Below are 20,345 nucleotides of genomic sequence, written 5' to 3'. Positions count from 1 at the left end.
CTTGAGCTCAGGAGTTCAAGACCAGCCTGACCAACATGGTGAAACCCTGTCTCTACTAAAAGTACAAAAATTAGCTGGAAGTCACTTGAACCAAGGAGGCGGAGGTTGCAGTGAGCTGAGATTGTGCCACTGCACTCCAGCCTGGGCAACAGAGCGAGACTCCGTTTAAATAATGATAATAATAATAATAATAATTAGCCAGTCTCATGGACAAAGAACCACCAGAAATGAAATTGGTCACAATAATGCCCCCTCCCAATATATCCTTAATCCTCAAGTGCTGTCGGTACTCTGTGATGCCACCAGGGCTCTCGAAGGGCATCGCCACATTTAATCACAGCATCATGACTGGTCATGACTGCACAGAGGGGTAGTAACTCCCTTCAGGGTTGTGTCATGAAGAAACACGTGTCTCTAGGGCCACACATGAGCTTCCTGTAGGAAGGATTTTTCATTCCACTGCCTAAGTTTGAGCAAAACCCAAAACCTCCATTCCGCCAACTTCCCTAAAAGGATGACAGGGCTATGTGAAATTGAAGCCCTGAATTTGGGTCATTCTTACCAAAAGTCATTTACCGAGCTGTCCAAAGGGCTTGTTTGACTTTCTCTCCTTTCCCTGAGCACCCGCTGCCTGGCAGGTGGGAGGTGGTGACTGTCAAGGCCTGGAGGCCCCACCAACTGGAGATGCAACCTGGGATAGTTACATGTATCAGCTATTGGAGAAGGAGGGCGCTGAATCTCTAAGGTGACATCCCTAAGCTCAGCTCAGGGATTAGTGAGATTTTATTTCAAAAAAAAAAAAAAAAGTTAAAAAAAAAAACCAAAAACCAATTGGAGCAGTAGGTCAGATCTAGAATTTTCCAACTCCTGCCCTAATCTTTGTTTATAACAAGCACATTCTGAGATTTGGTTTTAATCAAATTAATGTTTCAGTGAATTGAAGAGGCCCTGGGAACTGTCCTGCTGAGCCCCGGGGTCTTAACGCCTAGCTTGGAGGGAGAGGCTGGGCTGGAGTGCGCCACAGCTTTATGCTGGGGAGAGAAGGCGCTTAGGTTTTGCAGAAGGTATTCAAGCAGGGATTTATTTTTTTTATTTTTATTTTTTAAGATGGATCTTGCTGCTGCTCTGTTACTTAGATGTCACATACCTATTTCAGGAAAACCTAACTTTGTAAAGGTCAGGAAGCTGGAGATGGCATTCGAACAAAGTGCATGGATATTCCCCTTGAAAGGCCACCAGCAGGAGGTCTCACAGGTTGATGTTACTTCTGGGAAATTGCCGTAGTACTGGGCTGGATGATCATTCTTGCAGGTGGAAGGAAGTGAACCAAGTCCATGTCCCCAGAGCCGGTTAGACTCTGTCAGCATATTCACCCCATACTGCTGGATAAGCCAGAGTGACAAGTGACTAATGGGTACTGGAGTGCCTGCCTTTCTAGTGACAAGAACTCATCCATGTCCTCTCCTGTGCCTCCCCATTCCTGAGAACAGGGGCCTGGGAGTCTTAATTAGAAATGTCAAATGTGTCTGGAGAGTAAAAATTAGAGAATAATGTTTGAGCCCTAATGTTCCTGTCGTATGTCCAAGGCCATCCTGCTAGTACCCATGGAGTCCATGTCCTGGGTCTGTGTCCCTTCCCTAGACAGTGTGCTCACCCCACACTGTCCATCCTGCCTTTCTGTCTGCATGCGGTGCTTTTGGTATTTTGTTTCTGGCTCTTAGGGGGAAGTTTGGGTGCAGTAAACACTTGCCCTGTGTGTAGAACCCCTCAGAAGCGACCACCTCTGCTTATTTTCCCCTCAGTGCACCAGAGTGGAATCATATAGACCCCCAGCGGAAGGAAGAACTGGACAAGAAAGTTGAGGATGGAGAATTCTGGTGAGTTTTCTGCTGAAGCGCTGTCCCATTGGTGATGGGTCCATTTTCCGTTCTGATGTGGGTGCAGCCAGTCTCTAGGTCTTCCAGGAAGGCAACGTGATTCCTGACCATGATGAATTCATTCTTCTCCTCCTTTTGTCCTGGTAAAATTCCACCTCTATACCAGCACGTCTAAAGCTCTGAAACCATGATATCTGGGCCCTCAGCCTGGCTTAACTATCAGCCTGTCTTTCTCAGTTCTACTATCTTTCCAGTGAACTGAGAGCACTGCTTCTATCTGTTTAAGCTAAGATTTACCTACCATCAATATGGGATAACTTCCTTTGCTAGTGAGCTAAGGAAGATAATAAGGATACTCCTTGAATATGGTACGACTTAACTGTACATCACTCTGAATTAAACAGAAATAAACCTCTTGTGAGCTTAGACTTAACCCAATCTAGAGGCAGAGGCTTTGTTGAGATGACCTCCTGGGGTCTTTTGCAGTTTACAGTTCAGATCCTTTGCTTGGTTGTTAAGATACGTGAGGGGGGCTCCCTATAAGAGCCAAGAAGCTAGCGCTAGTGAAGAATGTGGACCGTCATCTCTGTGTGTTTGGATCAGTGTGCTGCAGGAAAGATCAAGTTAGCCCACGGCCTCTAGGGCCTGTGCCACGGCTCCTTCCCGTGCCCGGTATGCGTGCCTTTAATCACAACCCAGCCCTCTTCACTGAGAGCCCTCTGGGGCCTCTGCCCCCAGGATGTCATTTTCAGATTTCGTGAGGCAATTCTCTCGGTTGGAGATCTGCAACCTGTCCCCGGACTCTCTGAGTAGTGAGGAGGTGCACAAATGGAACCTGGTCCTGTTCAATGGCCGCTGGACCCGCGGCTCCACAGCTGGGGGCTGCCAGAACTACCCAGGTAAGGTGAAGGGCTGCCTCGGCCCAACCTCCTCCAGCTTATCCTCCCTGAGCTGGGTCACTTTATATAATTTTTTGTTGGTATGTTGTGTGTTTTTTTGAGACGGGACCTCGCTCTGTTGCCCGGGTTGGAGTGTAGTGGTGCGATCTCTGCTCATCACAACCTCTGCCTCCCAGGCTCAAGTGATCCTCTCAGCTCAGTATCCTTAGTAGCTGGGACCACAGGCACGCATCACCAGGCCTGGGTAATTTTTTAAAAAATTTTTTGTAGAGACAGGATCTCACCATGTTGCCCAGGCTGGTCTCGAACTCCTAGGCTCAAGTGATCCACCAACTTTGGCCTCCCAAAGTTCTGGGATTACAGTTGTGAGCCGCTATGCACAGCCCTATATGTTAATCTTTGGATAAAGCCTTTGGACTTCGTTCTTTGACTTCTGGGCACCCTCTGGAGGTCCTGCTTCTTCCTAGGGCTTGGGGGCCAGGGTTGTGAGGGTGGGCAGTGGCTCTGCAGCCGCTCAGCTGCAGCCTGAACTGTGTGTTCAAACCATCCCTGCTTCGCCCACCCTCCCCTCCTCCAAAGGACGCGCTTTCCACGCTAATGCTGCTCTTGGCACCTTATGCTAAGGCCTCCTGTTCTTCCCTTGGGTTTTTGCCCCTTCCTCCCCACTCCCCCAACCCAGCTGGCTAACAGTCATCCCGCTGAGCTCTGGGACAGAGTGGCTGATGGTGTGCTAGGGGAACACGGGTACAACATCTGCTGTTTCAATAGACTGCATCCATTAGAGCTGCTGTTTCACTGTGTGTTTGTGCCTGAGTTGGAGGTGGAGGGGCAAAGACAGCGTGGTCCATGGTGGCCACACGCAGGGCATGCATGTCATGGGGACTCAGTCCCTGGTGGAGATAGCATGGTGATAGTATAGGCATATAGCATGGCCTCCGCACTAACCCTGGGTCCTCACCTGATGAAAGGTGGGAAGCTTTCCTGGCTCACAGAAGATCACTAATGTGTCCCCTGTGTAGGCTCCTCCTAGGTTGAATCAGCTGAGGCAGCACCTGATGAAGAAACTCGGGAAAACAGCCCCACATCTCTAAGCAGAAATGAAGAAAAGCAAATCCTGCTCTCTCTACTTTTCACCTCCTGCTCCCCATGCTCCCTGCCTGGTTTGCTGTTGATGTGTTTATTGACTTAAACTGTAAGCACATGAGGCAGGGCCAGTCACTTTTTTCTCTTGAACAGAGCTCACTGCAGGGCTGTGCTCAGTGCTAGGGAAGCAGCATTAAAATAAAACCCCATCTGGGTGCAATGCTGGCTCTTGACAAGTTCTCTCTTCTTTCATCACCCATCCAACCCAAAGCTCCCAGTTCAGGCAGCTGTGACCAGAGTGCTGAACAGAGAGGAAGGAAAGGGGTCCACGTCCTGCCCTTGTTGTTTGATTTAGACCCTGGGAAGGGCATTTCCCTCTTCTGAGCTTCAGTTTCCTAATCCTCCAGATGGGGTTCGACCTTTGAACCTTACTGGGTCACTGTGAGCCTTGGAACACAGTGTGTAGGGAAGCACTTTGTAAACTGTGTAGCATTATGTAAACGGGACGCATTGTTTTATGGCCCATTCTCTTCCTCCAGTACTGTTAAGGAGTAAACAAAATATGTGTGGATTGCAGTAATGTTGCATTTGGGAGAAATTAAAATCTGCTCACCATTAGCAAGCTCTTAGAAAATGTGTAGGAGATTTGCATGGATCATTTTCGGAGCTCAGAACCGTAGGGGGTGCCCAAGGTATCTGCAAACACCAAATCACAATCCCATCCTTGCCGCCAACTAGCTGTCAGGAAGACATGGATAGTTCCTGCCCTTTGGTAGTGATGGAAGTATAGGCGATTACGGAATTTTTTCTGTCTCCTCTGGAATCCACAGATATCTGACTTTAAAATCCATACACTTGAGCCCTAAAATCAATCACTCAATCAATCAAACAAACAAACAAACCTGGAATTGGGGATTCTGGGAAGGTGGAATTGAATAAGAAATCCTACTGTAAAGAAGAGTGATAATCAATGGCTCTTGGTCAGCTGTGAATGCCTTGTTATTTTTCAAGTTAGACTCCTCTTTAAAGGATGTAAGGAAAAATCCCATGCCCTTCCACTTCTTTTTTCCACCAGGGCACATGATTATTGAAATTGTTGAGGCCCTAGAGTGGAGACACCTGTCAGGCATGTCTTCTGCAATTATGCTCTGCCACTGGACTCTGTCATAGACTTGCTGCGTGTCCTCGGATGATCCTTTTAACCTCTCTGTGGCTTGGCTTGTGTACTTACTATTCTGAGAGATTTTTAAAAAGCCATCTTTGAAATGAAGGAATCTTTTTCAATATCCATAGGTGGTGTGACAGGACTGCTTCTTAACTGCCAATTGTGATTCCTCATGCATTATTAAATGACTTTCTCTTGAAGAAAGTGTGTCTCGTCAGTAGGCTGCGACACTGAAGCCATCCTGTAAGGACCCTGGGGTGATAGACGGCAGATTAGTTCTCAGGGGTGCTGCCAGCTGTGCTCTGCAGCTGGGGCCCTCTCAGAGGGAGAATAGGTGTCAATCAGATGGCAAGAGCAGTTGTCTTGATAGTGTCAGGCAGAGACCTCTTTCGTAGCTAGTCTCTTCTGGGACTTTCTCCTCTTCTGTCCTGGGGACATGGTTTTTACCCAGAGATCTCCCTTCCTCCAGAAGGTGGGTTTGCCTTCACAGGTCAAGTGCTGAGAGCAAGGTGATGTTAAGTCTTTCCCCAGGAAGACTTGGAGGCAGTGCTGCCCAGTGTGGCCCTCGGATCACGGGATCCTGAATAGTCCCAGCCAAGCGCTTCTGGGCTCCTCGTTGATCAAATGGACAAGCACACATTTCCAAATGCGATGGGATATGTCTGTGTGTGTGGATGTGTAGGGAGGTAGGAGGAAATGCCTGACCACCTTGTAAAGGACACTTTCTGAGGCCTGCTTACTAGGCACAGTTTGGACAGAGCTGTGCATTCATTGGGATGATCAAGGTTCTTCCTTTTACTTTATTCTTCTTCATCTCCTCACCCGCTACATGGGGAACCACCATCACCTGGGTGACTTCCAGCCACTTACTGGACCAATCCTCAGTTCAAAATCCATTTGGATGAAGTGGATGAGGACCAGGAGGAGAGCATTGGTGAACCCTGCTGTACAGTGCTGCTGGGTCTGATGCAGAAAAATCGCAGGCAACGGAAGAGGATAGGACAGGGCATGCTTAGCATCGGCTATGCTGTCTACCAGGTACTGCTGTGCTGGGTTTGTCCTTCATTACTCACTTGATGTTTTGGGGCTGAATATCTTGGCCAGTCATTGTAGCACATCTTTCTTATTGCTGGAGTATTCCTAATCGAGAAGTGTCCTTGCTCCCCTCTATAACAATCCCAGTGGCCTTACTGAGGCCTGAATTCCACAATTAGAGATTCATTGCTATGGCTTAAGTCTCTGCTGCTAACACTGAGATGTGTGACACGTTAACCTTTGCCTGTCATTGAGGGCTCAGTGTACAGGTGTTCATTGGACTCTTTTCCAAGTACAGGCTTCCCCAGGGACAAGAGCCAAGAACATGGGGGCATAAGGCACTTGAGGTGGCACAAGGAGGATGAGGGGCATCACTGAGTCAGGGAAGGAGGCTGGATATGGGAGCCAAAGACAACTATTCCCTGGGAGGCCTTGAGACACTTGGAGCACACTGGGCATGAGCTGGGGTGATGGAAACCACGCGCCCGTTTTCAGTTCTGGTGTCTCTGGACTCTGGAATACAGCTGACTCTGGGCTCACGCTGCAGTCCCTGGCTAACGTGCCAGTTTTCCTGGCAGCCACCCCTCTACAGACTTAACAGCCTCACAGATATATTAAAGTAAGACCTTTGTGTCTTGACAAGTCTAGCCAGAAACAAGTTGGAATCCACTTTTTTATACAGGCAAAGACTTCTTTTAGCAAATTCCAGCGGGGCTTATGGTGGTTGTTTTTAAAAACAATTTTGTTAAAAGAATTTCTTGGGAAAAATACAATTCTAATCAGGAAGACCAAGAGCTGACTGGCGGCCCATATCTCAGTATAAATTAATGTATAAAAAATATTGTAATAAGAAACCAGTAAGGAAATAGTGCAATTGTCAAGATCCTATCTGCATCCCACCCTTTATTTCTCATATTCTGGAATTTAGGGCTTTAGTGTTTAGGGTGTATATGTGTATGTGTGCACATGCACGGGCACGCGAGTGTATTTTATGTTGAAGAATGGGAGTTGGAAAATAATTGCTAATTGATGGCAGGAGAAAGGAATTGCAAATAAATAAGTTCCAACTCTACTCCAGCTTAGCTCTTTCATCTCCACCTAGAATGTTAGTAGCACAAAGCCAGACTCTGTTTGAAGAGATAAAAACCTGTTTAGGCACTTAGTGTATGCAAATCAAGTCAACAAACTTTAATGAGCATCTACTATGTGCTGGGTGCTGTACTGTAAGCTGAGGACATGGAGGAATATCACATAGTTACTGTCCTCAAGGTGCTCACAATCTGAAGTGGAGAGTCAGATGCACACTCCACTGGCAACAGAGCAGGGCAGATCTGCTGTGATGGGGACCAGACACAATGGGCTGGGGTCACCTCAGCTTCATGGAGGAGATTTTGATGAGAACCTTGAAAGATGAGCTGGACTTCAAGGGAGAACATTCCAGCCAGAAGGACATTTCTTGACAGCTTGAAAGTTAAGTGATGGTTTTGGAGAGTCGATAGTAGGTGGGCATGGATGCAAGGTGGGCTACTCAGTTCTTCATCCATCAGGTCTACCTTTTTTTTTTTTTTTTGAGATGGAGTCTCACTATGTTGCCCAGGCTGGAGTGCAGTGTTGTGAACTTGGCTCACTGCAACCTCCGTCTCCCAGGTTCAAGCAATTGTCCTGCCTCAGCCTCTTGAGTGGCTGGGATTACAGGTGCGTGCCACCACATCTGGCTGATTTTTGTATTTTTAGTAGAAATGGGGTTTCACCCTTGTTGGCCAGGTTGGTCTCAAACTCCTAACCTCAGGTGATCCACCCTCTTCGGCCTCCCAAAGTGCTGGAATTACAGGCGTGAGCCACCGCACTCGGCCAGGCCTACCTTATATAACCAGACCAGCAAAGCATTATTTCAAAGGGACTGAAATAGCTTTGTGTGGCATGACATTTGCACTTATAAATAATATATAAAGCATATCAGTTTTTTAGTCATCGGATTACAGCTGCTTAAAAAATATTCCAGTGTATGTGATCTGTGGTCCTTCTACATCTGGCCAGAGGCATATGATTTAGAGCATGACATCCGTAAGTGAAAACAGTTTAAAAGTCAGGTTAAGAGGGTATCAGGAGTAGCTGGGGTTATAGGGAGTAGCTGGGGTTGCAGGGAGTGGGAGCCATATTCTTATTCCTGTATTTCTCTCCTCTTGCTTTAACTGGAGTTTGGATTGAGGATGAAAACCTGCTGCTGACTGAGAAGCAGCCAGGCGCCTCCAAAGGCTAAAGAGCCCTCCTTGTCTGGGCTCCTCTCTCTCCTCTTTATCTTCCTGCAGTGATGCCAGGCCAGCCTGTCATTTGCAGTCAGGATCCTGCATTTCAAAGATGACTGTTTCTTTCCATCCACCCATGGGCAGTGGCTAAGGCCTGCTCCCTTACCTCGTTGCTCTGGATTTGTGCCACCAAGAGGCCCCACCTGCCTGGCTCAGTTCCTGTCGGGTGATTCTTGGCAGGGTGAATCTGGAGCATATTGATGGCAGCAGAGGTGGTCAAGTTGTTTGTGAAAAGATGGCCCACGTGGTTAGGAAAGCCCCTGCCAAGGGTGTGTAAAGGCTATTAGGCCAGGAGCCAAGAGGAAGATACTTGTGAGGCCTCTGCATGGGTGATTTTGGTTTTACACTCAAAATTAGAGGAATGACTGTGACCCTGGACTCTTCTGCTTCTGCTGCCAATGGCACAGGGGGCTCCAGAAGTGAGCATGCTAGCATTTTCCCTAATATTGTTGTTTCTCAGAGTTATCGGCAGTTGACCATAGACCTAAGTCACAAACAGTGGTTATACTGGTCTTCTGGTCAAAAGGGCCTATGTGTCAGGGACAAAGAATGGAAAGGGACAAATTGGGGGGTTTGAATCCTCTTCTCTAGCCTGGCATAGGAACCCCAGGCATGGGGAAGCTCCTACTCTGGATCTGAGAGCTACTCTCTTGTGGGGGTCAACACTTCCAGTTGCATAAAATAGAGCCTAACTTGAGCTAGGGTAGTGAAAAGAATGTACCAGCTCATGAAACCAAAGCAAGGGAAGGAGATGGAGGCTTGGGACAACGGACTTAGATACTACCAGGATTATTTCTCTTGACATCGCCTCCCTAGTGTTGATGACATTGTGCTAGTCTAGATTTCTTCATTCCCTAATATCACTTGCATTAAGAAAGGAGCCCCTTCTGTTAGTTCTGATTCAGAAATCCCAGAGAAGTAAGTCTCTGATGGGCTCAGCTTGGGTCACGTGCCTATTCTTGACCCATTTCACCACAGCCAAGGGCAGAATAAACTATGGCTCAGGTTAAGTGAGATTCCCTCACTCTGGTCAAGCTCTTGATCTTGGACTCTAGGTCTGTAGGTCTATAAGAAGAGATTAGCTCTCATTGAAAGCCCAAGGCTATTACTCTTGAAGAATTTGAGATCTTGGTAGATTCTACAACTAGAAAAGTATGAAAGTAGAACTTAGAAATCTGGTGGGCCCCCACCAGATTTCTAGGATCCTGTTTATAGATGGCCTTGAAATTCATCAATAATGTTCCAGTTTCAGAAATGCTGACTGGCTTCTCACTTTAGCACAAACGTCTTCCTCAGTGGCCCCAGGACTGCATAGTCTGTTTGCAAGACATAGGAAGGGAGGAAAAGGAGCAGAGGGAGGACCTTGGAGCTCTCAGGTGATCTGCTCTTTTCTTCTTCCCCACAGGTTCCCAAGGAGGTATGTGAGTGCTGACAGAAATTCCTTCCTTTGGTGAGAAATAGTTTGGCTGCCTTCAGGATGGGCAGCCGGCAGCATCTGTTTCCTGTGATAGAAGCTGGTTGTTCCACAGCTCTTACATGATCCAGTCATGAATCAAACCACATGAGTAGGCTGGTAGCTCTGAGAGTGGGTGAGGACCATTGCAAGTCCCATCTGTCAGGCCCTCATGGAAGGAACAGTGGTGACCTTTTCCCCCATACCCTGGTGGTCTGAACAATGTGATTCCAATGGGCAGCCAAGGTTGAGAACCAGTGTTCTATCTGGGCTTCCTCCAGCTGGAGTCAGTTGCACTAATTAGGTAGAGGTGTATCCACCCTGCTGCAGCTTTACCCCAGTTCTTCTGGGTTTTCAAGCTTGGCTAGCCATGAAGCATGTGCCAACAAGGCTCAATTCATCAAGTCTAGTGTATGCCTTGGTCCAAGGCTGCAGATTACTGGTCCGCCTGCCCTTGGCTCACAAAGTGCATGTTATTATTACGGAGGGAACAGACAAGCAAGTGAATGGTTTAGAGCAAATACCTCTTACCGATGCAGGACAGGTGAGCCCTCAAATTGGGGCTTAGCCTAGGAGGGTTCTTGGCTTCACCCAGGAAAAAATTCAAGGACCAGCCAGTGGTGTTAGACAGCAACTTTTATTGAAGTGGCAGGGTAGAGCAGCAGCAGAGGTCCTTGCAGAGCAGGGCTACCTCATAGCCAGTGAGCCCAGAGTAGCAGCTGACAGGCAGTTCCACACTCATACCAACTTTTAATTATATGCAAATTAAGGGGCAGATTATGCAGAAATTTCTAGAAAAAGAGTGTTAACATCTGGGTTGTCAGGTTGTTGCCATGGAAAGGGGCAGTAACTTCTGGATGTTGCCAAGGCAACAGTAAACTGATATGGCACACTGGTGGTTATGTCTTATGGAGAGGTGCTTTCACCTCTTCCCTGTTTCAGCTAGTGCTCCATTTGGTCCAGCCTCCTGCTAGGAGTTGAGTCTTACCTCCTACCTCACTAGTACCAGAAAATAATAAAACCAAAGCTGAGTTAAGTCTGGGTGATGGTGGTTCCCATCAGAAATGCCCCATTTCTATGAGTGAGAGGTGACATACGCACACAATGGAGCTTTCTCCAGCAGCACCTCACAGTGCCCTCAATGTGTCACCCTGGATCCTGTGCTCTGCAAGTGCCAGGGGGCCTTCAGGACAACAGTTGTCAAACTTAGAATGTGCTTCTGAATCCCCTAGAATGCTTTTTAAAGCATAGATTTTTGGGCCCTGCTCCTGGAGTTTCTGATTCTTTCAGTCTAGGGTGGGGCCTGAGAATTTGCATTCTAACAAGTTACCCTGGGGTGCTGCTGTTGATCCTGACCCCACACTGACAGCCACCCTTAGTTAAGCCTGCCCAACCTCCATCCTGTCACTTTGAGCTGTGCTATGTCATGGGCAGATGTGGGGACCAGGGACCTTGTGGCACCTGCTTACTTGGGGTTCCTGGTAGGACAGAGTCTTACCTAGATCTTGCCTCAGTGTTCTTCAATCCCCACTCTGGCCTCCCAAATAGGACTTCTCTAACCTGCTCCACCCTGGATTCTTGCTGGAATTCAGTTTGCCCCCTTCCCAACCCAAGCCAAATTAGAGTAGCTTCCCTACTTCAACTCTCCTGAGTGTTTTCTCCTGCCAGTGCCCTGTCTCCTCCCTTTGCTACCATCAGGTATGGCAAGAATGACCTTTAACTCATGACGTGTAGGCCTTGGTCACGACCTCACTGGCCACACCGCCAGCATTCTCCTGCCCAGAGTGTAAGCATTTTTAGGGAGAATCTCAAGCACTGTGGGCACCCTAGTGGCCGGGTCAGTGAGGACTTCCTGGGGGCTCTATGTGGAGTCCTGGCTAGGGTAGTGGGGGCAGGTGGCCTGCTTCCTTCTTTGCTTAGCAGATCTGTAATCCAAAGAGGGTCTGATGACCACGAGTGAACACTGTCCACTCTGGGGTGGACATTTCAGCTCCAGGTCACACAGAAGTTATAGCCCTTGCAGCGTATCAGCACCTGGCCTCTGTCACAGGCATCTTGATGAAGATTGATCGTAAAGACGCAGTGCTATGGGGAGGCTTAATTACAGCAATAATAATGTTGGCACCTGTGTTTTGGAAGCACTCTGCAGACACTAATTAGCCTGTGTCATGCACCAACAGCCTCCCACCTCCCCGCAACAAATAAGTGGGTCCTGGAGAGCATCATCGCCTGTTGAGGAGAGTCGAGGCCCTGGGGAGGCTGGGGGGACTCCGGATTAGGCCTAGCTGTGGCTGCCCCCTCTGCCTGTCTCTTTTAGAGCTGCCTCCCTGGGCTCCCAGACTGACCATTGTAGTCTCTTTGCAGAGCAGTTTTCCCAGATAGTCAAAGGTGAGCAAGTTTTTGTGGCAGCTTTTGCTTGAGGACTAGGATTTAAGCTCTTTTTTCCAGCCTTGGGCCTATACTGGGAAGGTCAATGCCACACTCCCAGAGACAGCTGCAGAATAAAAGAGTCTATTGGATTAGAGAGGAAAAATATCCAGACAGAAGCTGAGCGCACACTAGAGATCCTGCTACTCAACCTTCGTTTAACTGGGGAGGCCCACAGGTCAAGGTCACAAAGGCAAGATCAATGCCTCAAACAGGGCCTGGCACCCAGAAGGCACTCAAAATACACTTGATGATTGACATACAGTGAGTTCACAACAGAATCCGTGGCCTCCTGATTCTTAGTGCAATGGTAAAAATCAATAATTCCTAAATCAGCACGATAAAGCTGAACTCTTGGGCTCTCATCTTCTAGGATTTAGCAATAAATTGACTCTGCCTGTTGTTTTGTGCAGCTGGAGAGCCACACGGATGCACATGTGGGCCGGGATTTCTTCCTGGACTACCAGCCCTTGGCGCGCACCAGCACCTATGTCAACCTGCGGGAGGTCTCTGGCCGGGCCCGGCTGCCCCCTGGGGAGTACCTGGTGGTGCCATCCACGTTTGAGCCCTTCAAAGACGGCGAGTTCTGCTTGAGAGTGTTCTCGGAGAAGAAGGCCCAGGCCCTGTGCGTCTCCTTCCCTCCATGGTGGGGAACAGTTGTCTGTGGGCCCACAAAGAGAAGTGGCCCCATGCAGGTGCAGGACCCATCCCAGTTCCCAGTACATATTCCCAGAAAAAAGCTCTAAGAAACTACAAGGCCAAAGGACCCTTCGCTGGGTGTCCCCCTCCTACCCCTCCACCTTGCTCTATAGGTCAAGGAGAGAAAGGGAACCAGGAGACCAGCAGCGGCCTGGACTGGGGCTTCCACCCCTGCAGAAGGAGCAAGTGAGGCCCTGAGAGCGGGACCTGGACCGGAGAACCCCTCCTCCCCTCACATACACCCCCCATATACACACCACACATACACACATACACACCACATGCCACACACATACACACCACGTACCACACACATACACACCACACACATACACGCCACACAAACATGCACCACATACCACACACATACATCACACACACACTACACACCACATACATACACAACACACACACTCCACTCACACACACCATGTATGTACACACCACACACATGCACTACATACATACACACCACATGCCACATATACACACCACAAACACATACACAATGTGCACATTCTCCACTCACACACATACACCACACACATGCTCCACTCACACACACCATGTATACACCACACACATATACACATGACATGTACCACCTACACACATATACATACCACATACCACACTCATACTCCACTCACACGTAACATATACACCACACATATCATGCACACACACCACACATACATACCACACACACACCACACATACACAACACACACACACCAGGTATACACCACATGTACACACCATGTACATACAACATACCATGATACACATACACCATGTACACACACATACACACACTACACACCAGTCATACACTGCACACTATATACCACATACATTCCCCATACATAACTATACACATGCCATTTACACACACCATGGACACACCATGCACACACATACACCACACACCACACACACATGAACATTATGTATTACATATCACACACATCACATACTACACAAACTATACACACTACACATACACACCACACATATACATCACACACACAACATGTATACCACACACACAGCAAACATACTATAAGCACATGCACACCACACATTACATATCACACACACCAAACACACCACACACCATACGTAGACACTGCACACATCACACATCATACAGTACACACACTGTACACCACTCACACACACCATGTACATGCAGTGTACACGCCACACAATCACACAGCACACCCTCATACCACATACACACTATATACATATCATTCACACACAGCACATACATACAATACACACACATACACCCCCCACAGCACACACAACATCTATGCACCCCTGCAATGACTGTGAGCTTGCTGGCTCAGTCCCCAGAGGACATGTCAACAGGGATCATCCTTCTGGGGAATTCTCTCCCTACCTTACCCCAGTTACCATTCTTGTCCCTGGGAGTGACCCATCAGGGTGAACACTCTGGAATCCTTGAAGGGCCAATTGCACTGGGAAGCTCTTGTCTCTGATGAAAAACTCTGGGTGGGGTGGAGGTTGAGGAGGTGAGGGAGACGAATCCTGGCTAAAGATTCTGTTTATGCAGTTTTTAGTAGGAAATGAAGTCTGGGGTGTGAGGCCAATCTCTCAGAAGGGCCAAAATCTTCCTCGAAGAAGCCAGCCATTAGCTGTACTTTCTGTACTCATGTTAGGTTTATTTCTTTCTTTGTATTTCAGAGAAATTGGGGATGTGGTAGCTGGAAACCCACATGAGGTATGCAATCTTTTTGTATGCCAAACTCTGACACTGTTGCATAGCAGTCATTCCAGGTTTCTTATTGATTCCTCAGAATTCTTTATGTATTAAGGATGGTAACTTCTTATTAGTTAGGGCCACAACATTTTCTAGTCCCTGTCTCTTCCTGATGAAGATGAGACAGAAGTAGCCCTGGAACCCAGGCTTTGTAATACATCCCTATCCCCTGGGGGAGGTCTTAACGTCGTCTTCCACGTTTGATAAGCAGGACCCACAGATAGAGCACCCACTGTGCCTAAGCTGTGCTGTGAAGGATAGAGAAATCCGCGGGAGAACAGATCCAGTGTCCTGCTCTTGGATTGACCTTCAGTCTTTTGGAGGACAAATGATGAAAATATACACAAAAGATGAAGAAAAGAACACACCAGAAAACCCATCTAAACTTAAGGACGTGTAGTCTGAGGGGTGCTGGGGGAGTGCCTAGTCTGGGAAAGCCCCATGGAGGAGATAGTTCTGAGCCGACTTTGGAGGAAGAAATATGTAGGGTTTGCGGTGTGGGTTCACCACCTGACTCCCTTTATCCCTCACTGTGTCTTAATGTACTGTCCTTGCCCTCAGATGGTGGTGTGCCGGGTGATGGGTATGTTGGGTGCTGCTGCTCCCTGAGAGCCATGCTGTGTCTGTGGCCAGTGGGCCTGGGGTGGGGCAGGACCACCTACATGGGGGCACAGGCCCAGCTTGCACCCCTCCGTCCAACACTGACGTGTCTCTGGCTGCAGATGCCACACGGAGTGCTCCCAGCTGCTGGGCTTGGCATCTTCGGCTGAATGGGGGTAAGGGCAGATATATTCTGTGATTTGACATGTGTCAAATTTACAGGCTCCTGTTTCTGCCGATGCATGAGATGGTGCCAAATAAGGATCCATCTTGCCCTGGGGGTTTTTACTGCGAGTTTATCAGATAGAAAATGCATGTCCCATGTCTGTTTTTTCTTTTTTTTTTTTTGAAGGTTTTTTTTTTTTATTATTATACTTTAAGTTCTAGGGTACATGTGCACAATGTGCAGTTTTGTTACATATGTATACATGTGCCATGTTGGTGTGCTGCACCCATTAACTCGTCATTTACATTAGGTATATCTCCTAATGCTATCCCTCCCTCCACCTCCCTCCCCACAATAGGCCCCGGTATGTAATGTTCCCCTTCCTGTGTCCAAATGATCTCATTGTTCAATTCCCACCTATGAGTGAGAACATGCGGTATTTGGTTTTCTGTTCTTGCGATAGTTTGCTGAGAATGATGGTTTCCAGCTGCATCCATGTCCCTACAAAGGACACGAACTCATCCTTTTTTATGGCTGCATAGTATTCCATGGTGTATATATACCACATTTTCTTAATCCAATCTGTCACTGATGGACATTTGGGTTGATTCCAAGTCTTTGCTATTGTGAATAGTGCCGCAATAAACATACGTGTGCATGTGCAAAGGATGATTTATAATCCTTTGGGTATATCCCCAGTAATGGGATGGCTGGGTCAAATGGTATTTCTAGTTCTAGATCCTTGAGGAATCGCCACACTGTTTTCCACAATGGTTGAACTAGTTTACAGTCCCACCAACAGTGTAAAAGTGTTCCTATTTCTCCACATCCTCTCCAGCACCTGTTGTTTCCTGATTTTTTAATGATCGCCATTCTAACTGGTGTGAGATGGTATCTCATTGTGGTTTTGATTTGCATTTCTCTGATGGGGAGTGATTCCAGTGAGTTTCTGAACTGGTGTGACTGCTTCCCTGCACACTGTAGTTCAGCCAGTGGTCAAAAGCGGCCCCTGCCTCGAGTCGGTGGCAATACCTGGCACCAGAGGCCTTTTCTGTGCTTGTGACTCTTGGTGATCTGAGCTGGGCAGAATTTTCCCTCCTACCCCTCGCCTCAGTTGCTGATGCCAGCTCAGCCTTCTCACTGCTCCCAGGAGGACTTATCGCTCACAGTGGTATCTCTTTCTATGGGTCCCAGGCATATTAGAAAGGCTGCCGTTTGCCAGTGTAGAGTATGGAGCTGAGCTTGAATTCAGGTGCTAAGAATTATTCTCCCTCCTTTTTTGTGTGGGAAGGGCAGGGTTCTGCTAAATCAACTTTAACTGATTCTAAGCCCCCCTTGCACCAGGTTGGCAGGAGTTCAATCTTAGTCACTACTGGGACTTCCCATCTCCACCTCCTATGGTATTGGGGTTTTCTAAAGCCCCCAAGCAACAGGAAGTCTCTTCTGGTCCTGGGTCCATACTGGTTAAGCCTGTGGTCAGCTCACAGGTTCCTTTATGACTGACAGCTCTTGGGCTTCTGTGCTCAGCATGGGGCCTAGAATCTTTGGTGAACTGGGAGTCCTCAGGCCAATGGTCCAGCCTCCCCTGCTGAGGTACCAGGACATGGTTATGGAGCCATTCAAGGGTTCCCATATCCTCAAGATCCTGCAAACTTCAACATCTTCTTGGTCTCAGGGAAACCCTGCTTTTTCTCTTTAGGGCACCACTGTGCTGTGACTCTCTCTCTCTCTCTCACACACACACACACATACACACACACACACACTCCAGAATACACAGATAATGTCCTCAGGGGACTCAGGACTTAACAGGAGACAGGAAGGGCTATTGCCTTCAGGAACTTCTGTTTTACTCCCTGCAGAAATCTTCAAGTCACGAACAGTTGGACATTTGAAGAGCAGAATCACCTGCTTTGAATGAGGGAAGGAAAAATTACACGGTGAACAAACAGACTCTTGGAATTTAGACATGTTCACTTTGAGCAGGGTTGTAAAGATATTCCCAACATGTGATATAATGAATAACAAGAAAATAATTCCTTGCTTTTGCCATGCTTCCATACCATTTGCAAAGCATTTTCATATAGATCGTATCAGGGAAATAGAAAATTCCACTATAATAAGTTCCTTGAGAACAAAACTATGCCTTGTTCACCATTGCATTCAGATGCAGGTTCTGAACAGTTCCCAACATGTGCCAGGTGTTCAGTAAATCTTTTTTTGAATGAACAAATTGTGAAGAACCACAGTTGCAACCATGTACACACGTTTCCCTCATTCCCAGTGTCCAAAAATTCCCTCGTGTCCAATGATAGCCAATAGTGACGGGGTGCCTGCTCTGCGCCTGTGTGTGTCCATATCCGTATACTGTTTTGTTGTTGGTTTTTTATATGCAACTTTATGCTTTTCCCCCAGAATAATAGAATATTACTCCATGTCCAGAATTTATGGACATCTCACAAGATTTTGGTATACTGTATTACATGAATGATATAATGTTGTTTTATCCCCTACAAAACCACTTTAAAATCATAGATGTGTGATGAGATACGATGTGTTTATCATGTTTTCTTCTAAAAATCTAGATGTATTTTTGGATTAGCACATCTTCTATGTAAAACAGTATGGTAGACGTTAATATCCTCATTCTACACGTGAGGAAACAGCCGCAGAGAGGCTGCGAGTAGTCAGATGCAGAGAGCATCTTCTGTGATGATCATTCCAGAGGGTGGTGGAGAAACGCATAGGCTGGAGTTTAATCCTGGCTTCACTGTTTGCTAGCTGTGTGATCTTGGCCTGTTACATAACATTTAAAATGAAGTAACATTTAAAATTCCAGTTTATCCATTGGTGAAGTGTGGACCGTAATGAGACGAACCTCACAGGACAGTCATGAATATTAAATGAAATAATCCATGCAAAGTACCTGACAGGTAGTAAGTACTCAACAAAGACAAGTATTATCACTACAGTGGTTATCCTTATGAGTACAGCATCATCAAGCTATATTGGGCCTTTTGTACTCATCTTAGTGATAGTTTTGGAAGAAATTGACCCGGCTTTCTAGAAATTTCATGTCATCTGGGAAGCTGTCACTTTTCCATTCTGTCTTGTGGTGACAGCTGGGCATTGTTCTATTTTGGGCAGAGCCCATTGTCACATCAGAAAGTCTCTGGGCAGAAGCATTTAGATATTGCTTTGTAATTTCCAAAGGACTTTGACTCACATTAGCTCTCATTTGATTCCCAAAATGGCCCCATGAAAATGGTCAGGTTAAGTCAATATTAGAGTAGAGGCCATGGATGTTCAGAGCCCTGAGATAGTGTCCAGTAAGGGGCCAATCTGCTATTAAAACTCCTGGGTTCTAGTTCTGCTCTTTCTACTAGGCCATGTTCTCAACTACTTTTGAAATCATGTTGCTCTTTGTGAATCTGATGAAAGCTAAGAAAAATTTTTTTTTCTGAGACAAGGTCTCACTCTGTCACCCAGGCTGGAGTGTAGTGGTACAGTCTTGGCTCATTGTGGCCTCAGCCTCCTGAGCTCAAGCGACCCTCCTACCTCAGACCCCCAAGTAGTGGGACTACAAGTGTGCGCCACTACACCCAGCTAATTTTTGAATTTTTTGTAGAAATGGGGTTTCACCGTGTTGCCCAGGCTAGTCTCAAACTCCTGGGCTCACGTGACCTGCCTGCCTCAGCCTCCCAAAGCATTAGGATTTCAGGCGTGAGCCACCGTGCCCAGCCAAAAATGCGTTTAAATATGACCCCAAGTTTTCACGCAATTTCTGGAGTTCAGACTCCTTGGAAAATTATCAGTGATTCCCTTAGGAGTCCACAGATTCACACCAAGATTTTCTGGTGTCGGTGTCATTTTCTGAAAGTGGTTCAGGTGGTAACCGGAATTCAGAAATTCTGGGTTGGTGGGGCTCACTTCCCCAAGTCACTTAGAGAGAAAACTGCTAGGCCCCAGCGCTGCCTCCCTGCTCATCCCTGCTGGAATGTAAGCTCCCGGGGGCCGGAACCTTGGCTGTCTCTTGGTTTACCACCATGTGCCCCCACTTAGCCCAAAGCCTGGCACACAGTAGGTACATCATAGATACTAATGGATGAAGGAATGAATTTTAAATCTTTGTCTTTCATTCTCCTTGACGATTCCCATTTTAACTTTGCAAATGTCCTTCTTTTTAGCCACATCCCAGTGAGGTGGATCAGGAAGACAGCCAGTTCAAGAGCCTGTTTGAGAAGCTGGCAGAGAAGGTGAGTGGAGGGCAAACACGGCTTCCCAGGTGGGCAGGAGAATATTCAGGAATGTTCGGGTCACTTCAATCTTTACTCCCGGAGGTCTCTAGGAGTAAAAAGGGTGAGACTCAGATCTCAGGGGTCCCCAGCTTCTGTGTCTATCACCATCCTGTCTTAAGATCGAGGACCTTTCCTACATTGCTTGGGAATTGGTACTGAGGCCACTTTTCTTGCTGCATTGACTGATTCTTGAGAAAATAGAAAAGCCAGATCTCCAGGTCCTGCCAAATGCTTTCTGTTTGCAAATTGGCCCTGTCAGACTGGGGCCTCTGAATAAAAAGCTGAGACGGCAAAACCTCTCCAAATCGATACGCTTCAGAGTGGGGATTGCCCAGTCAAAGTGGAAGCCAGCTCAGCTAACCTGGCTTGGGATTAGTGTGCAGGACTAGCCCTGTTCCCTGTCACTGTCTTGCAGCCCTACCTGCCCTCTGGGAGACCAGCAGCCTGAGGAATCCAAGCTTTGCCTGACATGAATGTAACTTGGGCACTTGGAGCAGAGAAAAAAGAACCCCCAATCCTTCTCCCCCGCCCTGCCTTGCATTCACTTT

General features: G+C 47.4%; 1 protein-coding gene across 6 annotated transcripts in view; it reads left to right on the top strand.

The window, feature by feature from the left end:
* The window catches only part of CAPN8 (calpain 8), an 81,777-nt gene that overhangs the window by 42,258 nt on the left and 19,174 nt on the right, over nucleotides 1-20,345 (top strand). For 4 of the 6 annotated variants that reach the window (XR_013395205.1, XM_077938433.1, XM_077938463.1 and 1 more), the window contains 7 exons: nucleotides 1,803-1,877; nucleotides 2,616-2,776; nucleotides 5,887-6,062; nucleotides 9,771-9,782; nucleotides 12,659-12,870; nucleotides 14,658-14,694; nucleotides 19,687-19,755. Coding sequence is in view for 5 of the 6 variants with exons in the window: in XM_077938433.1 (XP_077794559.1) it covers nucleotides 1,803-1,877; nucleotides 2,616-2,776; nucleotides 5,887-6,062; nucleotides 9,771-9,782; nucleotides 12,659-12,870; nucleotides 14,658-14,694; nucleotides 19,687-19,755 (742 nt within the window). In the remaining variant the exon portion in view is untranslated. The remainder of the gene's footprint in view (nucleotides 1-1,802; nucleotides 1,878-2,615; nucleotides 2,777-5,886; nucleotides 6,063-9,770; nucleotides 9,783-12,658; nucleotides 12,871-14,657; nucleotides 14,695-19,686; nucleotides 19,756-20,345) is intronic. The other 2 variants (XM_077938447.1, XM_077938456.1) reach the window with 1 other exon arrangement.

Source organism: Macaca mulatta, chromosome 1 (genome assembly GCF_049350105.2).
Source record: "Macaca mulatta isolate MMU2019108-1 chromosome 1, T2T-MMU8v2.0, whole genome shotgun sequence".
NCBI classification, from domain to species: domain Eukaryota; kingdom Metazoa; phylum Chordata; class Mammalia; order Primates; family Cercopithecidae; genus Macaca; species Macaca mulatta.
The sequence above is the reverse complement of the archived record's forward strand: the minus strand, read 5'-3'. Positions and strand labels throughout refer to the sequence as shown.